At 34.9% G+C, this 19,336-nt stretch overlaps 1 protein-coding gene and 1 long non-coding RNA gene across 4 annotated transcripts; one reads left to right on the top strand and one right to left on the bottom strand.

The window, feature by feature from the left end:
* The first annotated feature begins 1,291 nt into the window (after nucleotides 1–1,291).
* Nucleotides 1,292–18,943, top strand: LOC101745117 (uncharacterized). Of its 3 annotated transcripts, none has more exons than XM_012689549.4 (8): nucleotides 1,292–1,619; nucleotides 9,981–10,021; nucleotides 10,760–10,859; nucleotides 11,832–12,191; nucleotides 15,003–15,165; nucleotides 15,746–15,889; nucleotides 16,773–16,977; nucleotides 17,617–18,943. In XM_012689549.4, the coding sequence occupies exons 3-8, from the start codon at nucleotides 10,790–10,792 to the stop codon at nucleotides 17,851–17,853; spliced, it is 1,179 nt and encodes a 392-aa protein (XP_012545003.1). In that variant the 5' UTR covers nucleotides 1,292–1,619; nucleotides 9,981–10,021; nucleotides 10,760–10,789; the 3' UTR covers nucleotides 17,854–18,943. The 3 variants fall into 3 exon arrangements, with proteins under 3 accessions (XP_012545003.1, XP_062532176.1, XP_004921838.1); XM_062676192.1 differs by having other exon boundaries at nucleotides 9,880–10,021; XM_004921781.3 differs by lacking the exon at nucleotides 9,981–10,021.
* On the bottom strand, nucleotides 1,857–3,753 carry LOC134201439 (uncharacterized). Its single transcript, XR_009976730.1, has 2 exons — nucleotides 3,525–3,753; nucleotides 1,857–2,731 (listed from the first exon to the last, which is right to left on the bottom strand). It is a non-coding gene; the product is annotated as an uncharacterized LOC134201439 (long non-coding RNA).
* Nucleotides 18,944–19,336: the final 393 nt, after the last annotated feature.

Below are 19,336 nucleotides of genomic sequence, written 5' to 3'. Positions count from 1 at the left end.
TTCGGTTGTGTGAAAAACGAAAATACGCTTCACAGTTCACACACAGCCGCTGGACCGAAACGTTACAGTAAAGAAAACTTACAGTAAGATCACAGTAAGAATTCGACATCGGCTATGATTGCCCCGACTTTTGTGTGAACCTGAAAGTTAAGTCAAAATAGTTTGTTAAGTTGTTTGTTAAGCAGACGAGTTCACGACCCGCTCACCTATAGGTAGATGTTAAGTAGAATTAAGTAGTAGATTCGGTTGCCCAACAAACTTAATACACGGGCTTGCGGAATCATGGCACAATTACGTACTAAAGATAAGTATTGATAAAGATAGGTATAGTTAAATACTTTCATTGTCTTCAAAGGTAGAACGTTACTGGTGGTAGAACACCTTATGATTCCGCACAGGTACCTAGATGCCCGGTACCACTACCTTCCTTATTTCTACCGTGAAGCAGTAATTCGTTTCGGTTTGAAGGGTGGGACAGCCGTTGTACTGTTAAAACTTAGACCTCACAACTCATGTCTCGAGGTGGGTGGTGGTAGCGTAACATTTGCGTTGTAGATGTCTATGGGCTGCGGTTACCACTTAAACCCAGGTGGGCCTTGAGCTCGTCCACTCATCAATGCTATAAAGAAGAACATACAACCCTTCTGATGAGGAGTAGACATCGTCGCAGCTTACTTACCGTGCGGCGTCTTGTGAGCTCACACAGGTAGATACCACCACCTTAACTATTTCTGTCTTGAAGCAGTATTTTTTTTCCTACCTATGCTGATAGCCTTGAGAGGCTATTTCAGCTTCGCCCTAACATGTAGGTGAGCTCACGGGACTCAAACCTGACGACGTTGCTAATACGAACCCTAGCAAGAGTCGTTCTTCGCGGAATCTACCAACGGATCGGAAACGCGACCCACTGAGAAGATCCGGCGAGAAACTCAGTGGGCTGTGTCTATGGGTTAATGAAGCAGTAATACTTTCGGCTTGAAAAATGGGGCAGCTGTTAAGCTATAAAATTGAGACTTAGAAGTCTTAGAACTAATATTTGTGGGCTACGGTTACTACTTTTAATTTCACAATTCAAGACTATTTTGAAAACAGCTGAGTTTATTCTTTAAATACTATTTATTCGTCTTGTCCATATTTGAATACGGCATCAATGTATCAAAAACTTTTTGAAAAGTTGCAACTATTTTATTTACATTATCTACCTCACGGTATATTATTTATCTTAAATATTACTCGTCTGTGTCTTCACGCGGTTGCCGCCGTGACATCATGTGGTTACGTCACCAGTATCTCCCCAACGTCGCATGCTCAAACCCACAACGGCCGAAGCGCGAACAATATTGCCGTTCTTGTCGTATTCACTACAATTCTCATATGAATACTTTCCATTTCATTCTTGCAATTTTCTACTCAGAAACGAAACGGCATATGTATGAAAACATTGGATCTTTGAATTCGGTCCGTACTTTGTTTGCGAGTGGACGCGGTGTCCGTGCGTGTGAGGAAACGGGATACGAGTTTGATAAGTGTTTACGAGAATTAAAAAAAAACCAATGAAAATGTGAACAATTGGGCGGGTATTTATCGCTGGCATTATCACTTCCTTTACATGATAAAAGGTATGCACATGTTATGTAAATTATTCCTAGCCTCGTTTTCACAACAAACATTTTGAGAAAAAGTTATTTCATGCATATTTATATGCATTCATCCTATTTTTCAAGCGTTTAGATATATTTTAACAGTACATGCAGATTGGAATAATATTCTACAAAATGAATATGTTATTTTTAAACAGAACGATTAGTAGGTAGGTCATTATTTTATTAAACATCGTCGCAAGGAAAACTCAAGCATCTAATAAAATGTATTTATTACATACGATACATATATTTTTATTTATATAAATAATTAACAAGTGAATCATTTGATAATACACCTAATACATAAATTGATCTAACTTGAAATATGTTGCTTCGAAACCTATAGGTACCATGCTTATTAAGCTAGATACATATTTTGTCCTTGTCATTCGTTTCCTTGACCTCAGTTTTATTGTTGTCGCGTCCGAGCCGCCTTCGTCTCCGACTTGAAGGATTCAACAAAAATTAAGATTTTATTTTTATTGCAAAAAATATATATATGAAGTTTAAACATTTTACATGAATTTGAATATAATCTAACAAAATTTGCATTCTGCAACAATTTTTGCGTCGTTTATAAACCTTCTGCTCATGGTTCGTCAGAGGTGTTTTCCTCTCTTGCGGTGTGGCACAGGCTCGAACTGGTATATCGATGATTTTTTCAGCTTTTGCCTAGACGGTTGAACGAGCTTACGGCCCATCAGGTGTTAAGTATTTACCGGAGCTTTTAGACATCACAACGTGAATGCCGACATCCAGGTTGAGACGTGCGGATTTGGCCCCAGTTATACAAGGGATCAAGGTAGTCTAACCAACCAATCGTGCGGGCTCACAAGATGCCCTACTACCAGGAATAATATTCATTACAGCAAAATGAAGTATGTTTCAGTATCTATGGTTACTGTTAACACAGCCCACTGAGTTTCTCGCGGGATCTTCTCAGTGAGTCGCTATTCCGATCCGGTGGTAGATTCTGCGAAGCATTGCCCTTGCTAGGGCCAGTGTTAGCAACACTCCGGTTTCATTCTTTTGAGCTCACCTACACGTCAAAGAGAAGCTGAAATAGCCTCTCAAGGCTATCAGCATAGCTAGGAAAGAAAAAAGAATTCTTACTAAAATAAATTTGTACACAGCACACAGAGTAGCCTTCATGAATGATGTCGATTAAAAGTTCGTCAAGGACGTGTTAATCTATGACGTTGTAAAATGTCATTGACGTTAACTGCGGCAATGGTGGCTTTCTAGTCTGCCAATGAATCGTACTCATAGTGAATAATAAAAAAAGCGTCGGTAATTTAAAACAGTTCTATTCGTAACAAAAAACACTTATAACAACACAGCTTGTAAGTGCAAAAAACTGCAAACAAACATAACTTCAGGGAATATCGTATTGTTGTAATCATGATTAAATGCGTACACGCCACGATCCAAGAAATACAATTAGCTAAGTAATCAACTTCAAGAAATTCGATCTGTATCAAGCTATGTCTCTGAATTTGAATATTATAAAAAATAATAGAAAATAATAAACTCCAAACAGAAGAATAAATATTAATTTAACGCCATCGTACTTATTGTTTTTTCTCATGATTAAATAAAAATATGTGATGAGAATATTAAAAGATCTAAATATTTTTTAACCATTCGGTATTTCTGATACAAGCTTATCAAAATGTAAACGTACATAAATCGGCATCCATACAAAAACTTCAAACGCAAAATAAGCGGTTACGTCAGACAATCAAGATTAATACATATACAGCCCATAAGTATGCAATGCTGTTCAACTGTTGTATAATTTATGTTAATTAAAATCAAAGGCATAAGATGAATTTGGGAAGTATAAAAGATCGCATAAGTCCTTTTTTAGTATTCACTTACTTTTGTCAGTTACAAATATTAATCAGGCACTATATCCCAATTTTAATAAACCATGTTCCTTTAAAACAATCGTCTGGACCGAAAATTTTACACAATACAAATATAAAGTTTTCCCCTCAGTATGATTTTATTTTTATAGCACAGATGGATGAACGAGCCTCCTCTCTCCACTATTTTTATTGCAAAAAGCTGCTTTTCAAAAACCTCGAAGCGAGTGTTAGTCCGGAACCTGTAAGAAAACAACTACATTGATCTAATAATTGGCATCAAAAATGACAAGGCTTAAATCATCTTATTTTCTGTCAGCGTAACATGAACAAAAATGAACTTCTTCTTATTTTGCTCTTATCGTAGATTATGTGGGATGGCTGCGACATATCCTCTTAACCTGCTGCATAGGGATTGGTTATGAGGTTTACGATCATCAACCCTCCTTAGATTATATCTCCAGTAGTACATCCATTGTAAAGTGCCATAGAGAGAGATTTTCCTGTTTCTTCTTTTATCTTTATTATTATGAAAATATACACTAAAATTTAGATTTTTAGACCACAAAGACAATTATATCCGCTATCAAAAATTAACATGCGCGACTAGTAGGTATAACGAATCTTCATTGAACGTGGCTTGAATTTACATTTATGTTTTTGTTGTATTTGGTGGATAGAAACGACGAGTGGATATCACCCAACATGAAATGAGGTCCTAATCCCAAATGTATAGTATTCGGCTGTCTCGCCCTTTTAAATATTATGTAGGTATTTACTTACGAAATCAAAAAGTTACAAAGAATTGGGTACAAAAAGTTAAAGTAATTTTTTTATAAATATATTTTTATTTACATATATAAATCAAAATATGCATACATGGTATCGATGTACATATCTCTGCCATTGCAGTGGAAATTTGTCAACGCCCTTCTTAAATAAATCAGGTGTACAGGACCCAACAAACTCTTCAAAGACATTTTGTACTGCCTATTTTTACAAATGGCCAGTATTGTAAAAAGGCAACTTCAAAGACCTACTTTTTTTCTACCTCTTCACTTCTGCTTCGCGGTTAAATAATAGTGGTACCTACCAAAGCGCACTTGTAGGTACCTACCAAAGCGGACTTGTATCTTACCAACAGTACCTAATTACGGAAATTTAAATTCCAGTAATTTATTGCAAAATGCTTCTTTAAGAACTAGGCAAAAAGTACAAGCGAAACCTAGTTTATAGCTGAAACAATATTGAACCAGTAGGTACTCTCGTGGAATTTGTATTCATATTATAGTATAATGTATGAATCAAAATATATCAATCGTGATAGGTTCTATTGATAAGAAGACAAAGGACAAACATATGTGTGATACGTGAGGTTAACATCTATTCAGTTGACTGCGAATCGAGGCCACTTCTAAGATTTAATGCAATGTATTTTATATTTAAGAAAAATATATTATAAACGAAAAAAATAAAAATAATATATGTGCATAAATTAAAATGTTTGTAATGTTTCTTCTCTTGTAATGTCACCTTTTTAAAACAATTTATTGTCGTTCTTAAAGCAATGAAATATTTACATCCAGACATCGTTTGCATAAACGTAGGTATTCATTTCATTGTCATTGCGATAGTTAGGACGTGGTACAGTGGAGTTATCGTAACATTTTAAAAGTTCATTGTAACTCGATAACCATGACTACAGCTGACAACAACACGTATAGGTATACAATGGAATCGATCGAATGGAATTGAATTACACCGTTTCTCTGGCTCTCAAACATTTTCAAATTCCGTTGTATTAATTAAATTCACAAAAAAATATGCGTATTTCCTTCACAGAATCGTCCTTATTAGTATGACAAGTGATCGTTTTTAAAATATTCCGATTTATAGATTTTTCAGTGAATAATACTATTGTTGATCGGACATCGAAGAGAAAATCGCTTTAGAAGCAAACAGAGTATGTTTCTAACAGTTCGGTTTACAAAGAATTAGGTATGCCCCATGGTTTCACTCAGTTTGCACGAATTTCAATACAAGAAACGACATGGGGAAGACCTTCCATCGAGTGGGTTAATTTTAATCATTAGACATGACAGTAGAATGTTTCCAGGTTTTTGTCAAATATCTTGTGTATACAAAATTCAAAAAAATACCACCACTTTTGGCCTTCTATTTTAAGAAAAAAAATAGCCGGAGTTAGCGAGTGCATAAATAAATCATTCGCGATAGGTGAGGGTTGAGTAATTGCATTGCTCATGTTGATATGTGACTGTAATCAAATACCAGCTGATTAACTAAAAGTCAGTCTGTCTTCGATTAAAGTAAAAAGATAATAAATTTTCTGCCCATCTTTTATCATTATATTATATATTATAATATGTATATGACATATTGTTATATTCGAGCCAGGCGACGGGACAACGCAAAGCCACCGTCGCCCGAAATATGTCTTGTCGTATCTACTTTCGGTGCTTTTGGGCTCTTCAAGCACCGGTCACCGTCCTCGTCAAACTCATCGATTATGACGAAGGTTTCTACGAGCAAACTAACCCATAGATACGGTCCACTGAGTTTCTCGCCGGATCTTCTCATCGGTCGCGATTCTAATCCAGGGGTAGATTCTGCGAAGCACTGCTCTTGCCAGGGCTAGTATTAGCAATTTTTCTCAGGTTGAACCCCTGAGCTCAGCTACCCGCGTCCCCCCAAGTCCGCGTGTAGCTGAAATAACCCCTTAGGCTGCCAGCGAATAGGTAGGGAAAACAAAACCCATAATATGTCCACATTACGTTTATTGCTATTACAATTTTGCGAATTGATTTCTTCTATGGCAAGTATTAAATTAGAAAATAACTGGTTATTAGCACTTCTTCCTCTTCTAGTCGTCTTCCTCTTTACTGAGGATCGTGACTACCCCGATGAGAGATTAGTCCCTCTTCAATAATGCTCCTCCGTCTGTTCATCTGTATATCCTTGATGTCATGCGTCATATTAGCACATAAGCGTGTTTATAATTGCAAATATAATGTTTATTGAAAACCTTCTTTTTACTTACTATGTGAATTTCATTATTCGCATTACAATTTTAATACAGATGTACGAGTATTCAAGAGAATTTTCAAACAATAGTATCTTTTTATTCAAATTCTCAAGCTAAAGCAATTGTTTGGTAGACGGTTGTAGCAATTTATAATAGGTTTTCACATTGTGATCTATTAACTGAATGCTTGTAAAAGTTATTTTCAATAATAAACGGTCAACGACCTGACTATTATTTAAAAAAATTAAATGGAATCAAATCCAATACAGCGTCTTTATAAGCGAAACGATTGACGTGTTTTGCATGACTGGTTTCGGAGTTTCAATACCATAAAAATATTTGATTTTTCCTTACTAAAAACAGTTAGTGGTTGAGTTTATTTATAATCCACTCAATTAAAAACCAAATTAAGAATTTATTTTTAGATTATCAGTTCATGAACACACTGACACGTCTCACGTATGCCTCAAACCTCTGAAATATTTACAACCACACCAACTAAATATAGTTTTAGATTAAGATTCAAATTCAAAAACTACAAAGCACAGTTTGCACTGTTTTTCTTGCGAAAAAAAAATCTTTATTCATTTAAGAAACTTGTCAGAAATGTGGATTATTCATTTAGTTATTTAGTACAATACATTGCTGGTCTACAAACCGTAATCAAATCATTCTCACTTCGTTACCTAGGTATGGTACGATAAGCCGACCTCGTACAGACAAAAATACTGATAACGTTGCTTTTTTTTTAATTTTAAACCAATACATTTGTTTGTCTGTTTATGTTTGCACCATGTCTTTCAGTGAACTGAATTTGCCCTCTAAATATATCTCTCTCTTTCTATGTTATAGAAAAAGAGTAATATAATATAGGTTATGGAAATATTTTTGTTTGAACAAATGAAATGCAAATATATTCACATCTTCAAACTACAAATGTTTCTTCGTAAATGATAAATGTTATTAAACTTATGGGCTCCGAACAACAGTGCTCTTTTTCTCTTGTAATGTAATTTACAATACAATTGAGTATGCCATGCCAAGTAGGCAATGTACGCAGAAATCTTTGATGTATTTAATGTATTTATACCTATTTAATTAGAAACGGACGTAATCCATAATAACAGTGACATTTAAGACTAATCTTAACAAATGTATACTATTGCAAAGTACCTAATAGTCTATACTATATTAGACTGTATTGTGAATCCGTTAAGTAGGTATATCCGAAATATTATCCGAACATAGTATAACCCAAAATATAGTATCGTGGGATTGTCTTCGGTCAGTAGTGGAGAATCGAGTCCACTGTAACAGTAGTTCGTATTTGTTAGTCAAATGCGAAGGTCAAATGCGAAAAATAATATTTAAATGCACGCCTGAAGCCACTGCATGATTCAGTAATGTTTTCATACAGACCACATTGCAACGAACATACTTACTACTAACGTAGGTATAGATGAAGATTAGAAAACATTGAAACTGAAAATCCATTAAGATTATGTTTACAAAACGTTAAAATAACGCCTGAGTATGACTGTACCCACGAGCTTTCTGATTCTATTCTGGCTGCATCTATTTAGAGACGTTCTACTCCGTGACCAAGGTACACATGCTTAACTAACACAGTCACCCTTGCACATTGAAACACGTATTTACGGTAAATCTTTATTCTAGTTAGTAATGACAATTTCTACCTTTTTTATTGCATAGGTGGGTGGATGAGCTCACAGTCCATCTCGTGTTAAGTGGTTAACGGAGCCCATAGACATATACAACGTAAATGAGACCTTAGAACTCATATCTTAAGGTGGATCCTTGTTAGTACATAGTTACAACGGCTGCCCCACCCTTCAAACCGAAACGTATTAATGCTTCACGGCAGAAATAGGCGGGGTGGTGGTACCTACCCGTGCCGACTCACAAGAGGTCTTACCACCAGTACCCTAAATACCTACATACCTATATACTAAATACCTATATACTAAATACCTACATAATGTTATTAAACTTAGACAGTTAACTTTATTATAAAAGTATAAACTTATAATACGTTGTTAGCGGTTAGTTTTTTTTTTATTGCCCTTGTAGGCAGACGTGCATACGGCCCACCTGATGGTGAGTGGTTACCGTCGCCCACGGACTTCAGCAATGCCAGGGGCAGAGCTAAACCGCTGCTTACCGTCAATTTTATCGTCAACTTTATTGAAAAATCCAGTAACCCACACATAAAAAAAGTTTTGTCGGCTTATCTGTGTTTGTGCACGCTAATATTAACAATGACTCACCAGTTTGGATGATGTTTTCAGTTATTATGTACATAAGCATACGTTTTAAAACCAAAATAAAATAACTGTATTATGGACCATTTAAAACTATATTTTTCCTGTATTTTGTACATACTACTACATATTATAGATGTTAATTTACTTAATAGTACTATTATTACTATATACGGTGTGTTTTTTAGTTTAGTTTAAGATATAAAACAAAAAAATTATTCACTAAAGTGCTATGATAAAGATTTACAAGAAAATAACTTCTTTTGAAACAAAAACAGAAAGATTTTTTTCATTTCTTTAAAGAATATTTTTACTTTAAAGAATATATTAAACACATTTTACAAAGCTGATGTTCGAATAAGCCAAAAATGATTAGTTTTTAGGCTACGAATAAATAATAAGTCTATTCGTAGTTTTTAGGCAAGGCCCGTACGGAATTAAAAACTGTCACATAAATTTTGACGTCCAGGGACATGTAACTACTCAATATTCCAATTAACATCGATCTAGTAATTATTTTGAAAGGAATGGCTCATAGTATTGTTTAACCAGTCATAAATAAGCAACTGTTTAAAATAGAGCCGCTGACATCATATAGTAATTAAGTAAGTTTTAAATTGGTTTGAATATCTTTTTATGTTTCAAATAATATTGATGTATATTATATTTCTTAATTTATACATACATATGTATTGTGTCGGCATATATTTAACACTATAATTTTACTGATACTATAATATCCACTTAGTGCCTATTAATTTTAATTAAATTTTATATTCTACACTTTCCACTCGCATAGGTAGGTATATCCCATTTTAGTATGTTCTAAAATGGGATAGTTCTAGTAGTATTCTAAAAGAAAACTCATGATGGGTCGAGCTCGCCTTTATTTTTGATATCATAAACAACGTGACGGTTTATGAGCATTCTAGGTCCTATTCTTTGTTCATAAATGATCCGTTCTGCATCGTACTATAGTTGAGCTTCGCTCTAGTGTAACTCTTAATGTGGCTAGTTCCCATTCATTGTCTCACGCTTCGCAGAGAGAAAGGTCGCGATCTAAATACCTGCGTCTTCTATTATATTGTGATTGAAGACGTTGCACAATTCAAAACATCATGATCTCTCAAAGTATTTTCATTAGGTCGCCGCTGTAAATCCTGACCACACAGGAGTTATCATTGTGTAAGTAAAACGCGAGAAAATATCCGCGATATATATTGTTTTTTATTTATTCGTGTTTTATTAACTATTATTATAAGTTTATTCTTTAGCGTCCTTCGGCCCTTGCCGAAGATCTTATGTCTGAGCGGTTTTTATTAAGAAACCGGTTTATGACCCCGGCATATCACTTAATCATAGCACCTAGTGCTATGTTTCCTAATGTTGTGATAGTTATATCGTAATAATTTGAAACCGACTTTTTGGGAACGGGATGAAATCTGTTATTACGATATGATAAAAATTGTTTTCTATTTTTTTAATCTGCTTTTGAACCAACAATAAAGTACACATTCATACCTCTCGGTGGATATATTATGACTCGTCACATATGCTAAGTTTTACTTATTTAGAAAGCCATATGTGCATTCTGCAACAGTGGTCGAAGTGAGCAAAGTGTATTAAAATTGAAAATACAGTTGCGTTCATTGAAAATCGAGAGGAAATTCATAAGGCCAACAATAATACTGGTTCCAGTTAGTCCAGTTGTAACCATGTTGTCCATATTAACACAAAAATTAAGAATTAACCTTGTGTTTTTTATAATTTACCCTAGCAGGTATACGAGCATTCGGCCCATCTGATGTTGAGTGGTTACCGTCGCCCAGATTTCGAGATGGTGTGTAAGCTCCTATGATCGAGAACAGACTCGATATAAATTTGAAAAAGTTGAAATTTTAATTGTGACTTCTCTAATTCCAGTGCAAATTATGAATAAGTAAAAAAGACGAAATGACTATTCTTCTTTACGATTACTGTGAGTTGGAGGAGAGGGCATCAAAACATCTCAAGACCTGGAAAGGTACGTAAATTACCAACCAAATAAAAACGACATGTTCTGCGGTATTCAATTTTTCCAGTAAAATTAATAGTTTTTTAAATATACAAGTCGATCCTCCTTTCCCGACTGTCATCTGATGTAACTTAGCGTCCAATCATCAGGCCATGGCCATTTCAATTCGTACGTTTATGGGTTATACTATGTTGCCTAAAATTTGCAATCTTAAATCAACATGAGCTCATGTTTGTTGAAACCACACCTTTTTGAGGCCACGATTAAAAGTCTATGCCAGCGGCGGTAGGTACGTGATAAGATCTTGGCGAGTAGGTATAATGCAAATTAGAGTTTCTTTTGTACCGTACTGAAGTACAAAATTGAAGTGAAACGAAATCAGAAGACTGGGCTCGTCAATTGGCCTTCCTTCACTATTCTTTTAGTGCCTACTATATAATTTTAAGTCTTATCTTCTGCGGTGTTAGTTCTATTTTATTTACTATTGATGTAGTTAATATTTTTTGTAATCATCTGCTTAATGTCCCCATTACATATTACTCGACAGTTGATTTAAAAAACGACCTTACTGATTTAGGCTACAAAACTCATTATTTATGATGAATGAAACCTTGTTCTTATTAGTGGCCGGAGCATGGTGTATGACGCATTTTGTGGTGGGAGTTGTTATTTATAGTCGAATATTCCCGGTACCTACGTGATAATAACATGAAGAAAATATGGTGCGCGTAATTTGATTGTAAAATTTAAAGGCAATGTAGGTTCAAATTTTAATAACTTAACTTGAAAAAGCTCCATACCTTTTGATGGAAGTAGTGCTTGTAAGTTGTATCGTAACTCGTTTTCTAACATATTTCTCTTGGAAATGTATTTTATTCCAAATACCAGATTTTTTATTATTCAGGTCTACTTCATAATCACTTAGGTACTAGTAACCTGAAAAATTAAGTCTTGAACTAATATGTCTTTAATGATTTTCAGCATGGCATTTAGTATTATACATATGCGCTGCGATATTTGGCGTAGTCAACTACGTCTTTCTACAACACACGATGAAACTGATCGATAACAACTGTGTATTATACCCACGACAACTAGAATTTCGAGAAATCGACGTGATAATTAATGGTACTAGTTATTTAACCAGTCCAAATATAACCAACAGTGATATATTTGATGATTCGGAAGCGACTGGAATTGCTAATGAAACTACTGTTACTGATTCTAATGATGTAGTCAAAGACAACTATACCGCGCCAATTAAAATTATTAAAAGAGATGTTACAGGTACGGTAGTACCAAATGTCCAATTATCAAAAGAAAATATTATTATATATTCAGGTGAGTGTTTTTTAAATCAGCTAACATTCTGTAGATGAGTATTTATTATATTCACTTAATGGTGGTAGGACCTCTTGTGAGTCCGCGCGGGTAGGTACCACCGCCCTGCCTATTTCTGCCATGAAGCAGTAATGCGTTTCGGTTTGAAGGGTAGGGCAGCCGTTGTAACTATACTTGAGACCTTAGAACTTATATCTCAAGGTGTCTATGGGCTCCAGTAACTACTTAACACCAGGTGGGTTGTGAACTCGCCCACCCATCTAAGTAATAAAAAAAATTATTCAGCTATCTTTACGTGTACCTACTACTGACTTGATTGTTTTTCATTTATCGTAGAAGTGAAATGGATGTTGAAGTCGCATTACATTATCTTATTTTATGTTGGAACTAGAGGGAGAAAAGTATCTTGCGGAATAATATAAATTGAGGATATTACGGATCGGTGATGTGGATGTGGCAGAACTCGAAAGGTGGCCCACTCTCGGGTCTTTTAATTAATAACCCGATAGAGTAGACTATACTTTAATATAAATAGGCCCTTTACATTAAGAATGTATGAAAAGAAATAGTTTGTAAAATTTGACGATTTATTTTATATTCTCACTATTAATTTTAGTCAAGATAATAAGCCTCAAAACATTTAGTCTCCGTCTTTCAATTTCTTATAACATTTATTATGTAGTCTCTTACAGAATTCACACAATATTTAAAGTTGCATAATATATAATAACAAATAATAATACATAGGTAATACATAACATTTTTCCGCTTCCGGTGACAGAATAATAAAGACGTGTACTCGTTTGCTCTTAAAATAATATTAAGTTTTACCTTAATACTCAAATATATCAAGTGTAAAAAGTCACAATTCAAGATAATAGAAGATACTTTATATAAAAATAAACAAGAAAGTTTGTGAACAGTGTTAATGTGCAACCTATTTATGAGAAATGAAAAAATAACCTCTTGAGATTATTATTTTTATATTTTATTTTGAGGGTATTTATTTTGATAAATACAGAGTGAAGTAAGTCACAGTTTAAGCCACAGACAATTCGACAATTTACATTCAAGCTAGGCAACTTTCAGAAACTATATCGATATAATCGGGGTTGCCAGATCTACTTTAAAATTATACCAGAATCATCTTAAAACGATCTACGAAAAATCGTAAAACAAAAATTTTCACTGAAAAATGGATAATCAAATGCAAATATTATTAGAAAAAATTCAAGAGCAAATGAAACAACAGACTATCGCTATAACAGAAGCTGTAACTAAAAATGTAGTGCAACAAATTGATGAACGATTTAAAATGATAGACGACGAAAACAAACAACTTAAAAATTCAGTCAAAGAACTTAAGGAGAAAATTAAAGGTCTGGAAATGGCTAAAAAGAAAACTAACATACTACTCTTTGGAATAAAGGAAGACAAACAAGAAGGGTTAAGTTTGGTAAAATACATATCTGAAAAACTTAATTGTCATCTAGGATTAAGCATACAAGAGCACGAAATTATGAATATCTATAGAATTGGAAAGATAAAAACTACGCCTCGACCTATTTTAATATCCCTTGTATCGTACTGGAGAAAAATGGAAATAATGAGGTCCAAAAATAAACTACCCCAGGGTATTTATGTGAAGGAAGATTATACTAAAGAAATATTAGAAGCACGCAAAACATTACAACCAAAACTTGAAGAGGAACGAAGGAGGGGTAACATAGCATACTTAAAATTAGATAAACTAATAATCAAGAGCCAAACGGATGCTAATCGAGAAAAAAGGAAAAGAGACCCATCTTCTTCGCCCAATGTCAGCACACCACGAAAAGAAAATGAATTGTACGTAGCTCCGAAGAAAGTCAACACAACTAATGCGTACGAATACATGGCACGCGTAAAATCAAACTCATTAAGAGAGAAAACCAATGTATAGCGATCACCATACACTCGAAACCGGAATAATAACAATCATTATAATACAAACCTGCAAAAAACAACCAAGAAAAACATTCCCCCAAGCCGGCTGGTCCCCGTGGGGGAAAATGACCATAACCCTCCAGTAAGCAAAACAGTACCTCAAAAATCAATACAAATTGGAACATTTAATGTAAAATCGTTAGCATCCATAACAAGATACATAGAACTAGTATACCCACTAGAAAAATATTAGGCTTAGTTGAAGTTAGACGGATGGGCAGTGGCATCGAAGAGCATCAAGACTTTATATTCTGCTTTAAAGGAGAAGCACCTGGCATGCGTAAAGTAGGATTTTTAAATTTAGTAAGCTTCTTAGGCTTATCTTAAAGAGTTGCAATACCTCAACTGGAGTTCAACAGAATGGTAATATCAATCAATAAATCAAGTGTATGCACCAACTGAAAAGGATTCTAAAGAAAAATCGATAAAATTTTACGAATCACTACAAGAAGCGCAAGCGCAAGCTAGTGAAAATGTCCTGTTAGTGGGAAACTTCAATGCCAAGATAGGGATAGCTAAAACAAAAGAAGAAAATAATGGATGAAAAGAGCTAAGAACAAAAAAAATTGGATTAAGCTGGAGGAGGCCTATACCCAAATAGGGGTTCCTATCGAAGAAAAAGTTTGATGTACGCAAATCAAATAAACAAAACTGAAAATAGATCAAAATGTAAAAATCATATTACGATATATATTAAGAATATTTACATGTAATACTTAGGTGATGGGAAATAAAAGGCTTTATTATTATTATTATTATTATTATTATAATACATAACATTTAAACCTAGCGATACTCCTGACCTGAAACTAATCAATTTTTAAGGTAACTCAACTCGTCGAATAGTACTGGACACTTCTAGGTCTTTGTTCGGAAAAGACAATGACTGCCAGTATGCCGAGTATATGCCTGTATTGTCAACTGTTTTCGCAATTACGTGGATTGTTATGTTCACAATCTGTCCGGGCGGAGGCTATGCTCGAACTGGGTGAGATAAAATCTAATAATATTATAAATTAATGTCCACACTGTTAACACACACAAATTCATTTATTTAAACAATTATAAGCACAAATTGAACATATTGCATTACTAGCTGAGTCCCGCGATGTTACACGCGGTTATTGTCGTACCGCGGGTCACGCCGCGGGACGAATCTAGTCCAGTGAAAGTCCCGTCAAAATCGGTCCAGCCATTCCAGAGATTAGTCGGAACAAACAGACAGACAGACAGACAGACAGACATACAAAAATTGTGAAAAATGTTATTTTGGTGTATGACCGTATATATATTCATACGCATGTAGTAAAAAGCGGTAATTACAATATTACAAACAGATACTCCAATTTTATTTATATGTATAGATTAACTACACGACTGTGCATTGAATTGATTCAAAGTATATATGTATCTGTTTTTTTACTTTCTCGATCGTGTAAAAGTTAAATTCGTATGGAGTTGGAAAAGCGCCCCTAGCGGAAAACAAAGGAAAATTAAATAACTCGCACTAAGCACAATGTTTTCTCAAATATATGATTTAACACAAACTTCATTTTCTATATTTGCAGTCTCCAGCAGCCGTGGCGTATATTAATGCCAGCCTTGTTATTTTCGCTAGTAATGGCAGGTCTCACTGGCTATAGTTTTACCATGACGAACAAGGGCCTACACGCGTTCTGTGAAGCATTTTTCGATATCACCAATTCGACTAAGTGAGTGCTTGTGTAGATACTATTTTCAAAATTTAAAAAGTATTCGATTCTGGATTTGACAGCAATTATATGATATTGCCTTTTGAGCAAACAAGCCATGGCTTACCCGATTAAGTGGTTACTGGAATCCATACAAACGTTCACGAGTGACTTCCACGGTGAAGGAATAACATCGTGCAATAAAAATCAAACCCGCAAAATTACTGGTGGTAGGATCTCTTGTGAGTCCGCACGGGTAGGTACCACCGCTCCACCTATTTCTGCCGTGAAGCAGTAATGCGTTTCGGTTTGAAGGGTGGGGCAGCCGTTGTGACTATACTGAGACCTTAGAAGTATATCTTTTTTTTTTATTGCTTGGATGTGTGGACGGGCTCACAGCCCACCTGGTGTTAAGTGGTTACTGGAGCCCATAGACATCTACAACGTAAATGCGCCACACACCTTGAGATATAGTTAGTGAGTGAGATATAGTATAGTTACAACGGCTGCCCCGCCTTCAAACCGAAACGCATTACTGCTTCACGTCAGAAATAGGCAGGGTGGTGGTACCTATCCGTGCGGACTCACAAGAGGTCTTACCACCAGTAAAAAGTCTATTAGTCAGATGACCCAAATACACCACATACTACACATAGCTACTTTGAGCTACTATAACTTCTCGGTCATTGGATCGTTTTAATAAAATAACTTATTTGCCTATTTAAGTTCTATCTTTTTACTGGTGCTAGGACCTCTTGTGAGTCTGCGCGGGTAGGTACCACCACCCTGCCTATTTCTGCCATGAAGCAGTAATGCGTTTCGATTTGAAAGGTGGGGCAGCCTTCGTATGTTCCTAATTCGAAGTCCTTTAAAGAAGGATGCTACAACTTTTGTTGTGTGACAGCTGTTCATCTGTGAACGAACATATAGAGCGAAGTTGGGAAGCGACGTGGAGTTTTAGCGGCAGAGCGGCGACGACACGTGCAGCCAGCGCTGCCGTGTGGGCCAGCTGGGCCTGCGCCACCGCTTTACTGTTCGCACGCTGCCTAGCCGCTCCCGATTTTCAAGTCAAGAAAACCAGCGTGTACCTTAAAAGGGATCCACAAAACGTAAGCCGTCCAGCGTACCTAATTGTATTTTTTTATACGTCACGAAATTTTAATGGTTACTAGCTGACCCGGCAGATTTCGTAGTGCCTCAATCGATAAATAAAATACCTAAGCTTTTGTATAAAATAAACTTAAAACAAACAAAAGAAATCCGTCCGACGGGGGACACATTGAAGGAAAAACAAAATTGGTATTTTTATCTAATTCCGAGCATTTTCATATTTATCTACCTTTTAAACCTTCTCTGGACTTCCACAAGTAATTCAAGACCAAAACCATTTTAGTCAAATCGGTCCAGCCGTTCTCGAGTTTTAGCGAGACTAACGAACAGCAATTCATTTATCTATTCGACGCTTGAAAGGCAAACGTGACTAAGCGACAATTTAACTGCTTTTTACATAAATGATAGGCAATAACAATATTCGAGGCACAAAAAAAAAATTTTTTCTAGGTCTATTAAAATAATTTCAATCCTACAGCTAGATTCGTTAAAATAGATTTTTTTTCAAGTATTTCAACTTTAAATTAGTCTACTGTAAAGTTCACGCATTGTCGCTTAGTCATGTTTGCCTATCAAGCATCGAATTATATAGATTATCGTTCTTATTTTGTGATATTAAGAATATTTCTCTTTAATAGAAAATCACTCCTTATTTGAGAAGAGCTTCAAGGCATTCGCGTTCATCGAATAGTTCGCCGAACAAGCGCGATAACGTGTCAGCGAAATCCGAACCAACTGCCACCACTGAGCTCGTTACGGTTTCATTAGAACAGGAATCCGTACCTGCATCTCTTGTAACAACACCCCAGAGGACGTCATACAACACAGACTTAATAGAAATGACTCACAATCCCGAAGAACGAAAAGAGAAGTAAATTATTTTAATGTAAATGGTTGATTTCAGCTTCAGACGTACATAAAATGTATAGACTGGTTTTTTGTTTATCTCCTATTATTCTACCTACGTATATTTATTTGATAAAATATACGTACAAACATAACTTAACGCCATATCGTGGTCCAGTGGTAGGTATCAACCTAAATTAGATCTAAGTGTCAGATTTATATTCAGTGTCGTGTTTGATTCAATTGAATTTACTTCCTAAGTCTTAATCAATTTTATAATCAAAGAGCATCATCCAACGCAAAGTATATTCTCCCAAGCTTCGCACTGCGAACTATCAGTCGACAGTATTGCATATAAAAATGTTATTACGGATTTAAAAAACTGTGGCAATCTCATTGATAATTTACTGCTAAGCTTCTTTATTTGCCATTTAAATTGAAATTTTGCATATATTGTCATATCTACATGAAAAACTAAGGAAGCTTAGATTTCTTTCGTTTTGTTTTAAATAATTCGATTTTCTTCCATCAATTTCGTCACTAGCTTCTAGAAGACGCTCAGTCTTTCTGTGTTGTAATTGTGTTTGGACGACGCCGCCCACGGATTAAGCATGGTGATAAGAAAGCATTATAGTTGCAAAATTTATGAAGCACCTAAAGTAGGTGTATTTGTTATGGGGATTTTGTGATGTTGTAAGGTAACGTTGTTGCCTACCCACGCAATTTAAAACAAATCAGAGATTTAATAAAATGTAAAATTTAAAAACATGCGGAAAATAGTGTCTCATTTCTGAAGCCAAGAACGGTAAATTGTGACATGTAAATTATTAGTCTTTGATTGGTTCGTTTTGAAATAAAAATATTAATTTTGTAATAATATTAAAAATCTGTGCTCAAATTCAAATGGTCAAATTTGCGTTTCTTGTATTTTAATACAATAATTGGAGTTTTTTAAATTGACAAAGAACATTAAATGGGCCTATAAGAGCCAGTATTACAATTACTTTATAAGTTCAGTTTAATTTACGATTTTGTAATTTTCGCATTTATTTTTACAAATTGTTTTTCATTGTAAGATTTTCTCTATTGTGACTAATAAATAAATTTATACACATGGAATACATATTTTCCTTCCTTATTTGATTTGTAATCCTATTCACCAATTCACCTATAAACATTTCGTAGTCTAGCCGACAGGACGCCTAATGTATTCATATCAAGTGATGCGACTATTGAGTGTACTTTATATGGATGCGATTGGCAATCTACGTTAAATGCACAATCTCCACGAAGAGGCCATAATATCCTGCGATAAAAATAAAATTTGAAAAAGTTAGAGTATCTTGCCTATTTCTATCTACCGCAAAGTGAATATACGATGATCATAGAGAAATTTCTATCTCTCCATTATGATGTGTTTGACCATTCACCATTTTTCTATTATAATAAAAGTGAAAATTATACTTTCTTACAGACGATAACACCGAATGAGGTTGATCCTTTGGCCTATAA

This window comes from Bombyx mori, chromosome 25, assembly GCF_030269925.1.
Source record: "Bombyx mori chromosome 25, ASM3026992v2".
In the NCBI taxonomy this organism is placed as follows: Eukaryota; Metazoa; Arthropoda; class Insecta; order Lepidoptera; family Bombycidae; genus Bombyx; species Bombyx mori.
The sequence above is the reverse complement of the archived record's forward strand: the minus strand, read 5'-3'. Positions and strand labels throughout refer to the sequence as shown.

Excerpts from the sequence above, each read along its gene's own strand:
- LOC101745117 (XM_004921781.3), top strand. The coding sequence starts at position 10,790 with ATGACTATTCTTCTTTACGATTACTGTGAGTTGGAGGAGAGGGCATCA. Across the intron at positions 10,860-11,831 it reads ACATCTCAAGACCTGGAAAG|CATGGCATTTAGTATTATAC; the intron begins GTACGTAAATTA and ends AATGATTTTCAG. Across the intron at positions 15,166-15,745 it reads GGAGGCTATGCTCGAACTGG|TCTCCAGCAGCCGTGGCGTA; the intron begins GTGAGATAAAAT and ends CTATATTTGCAG.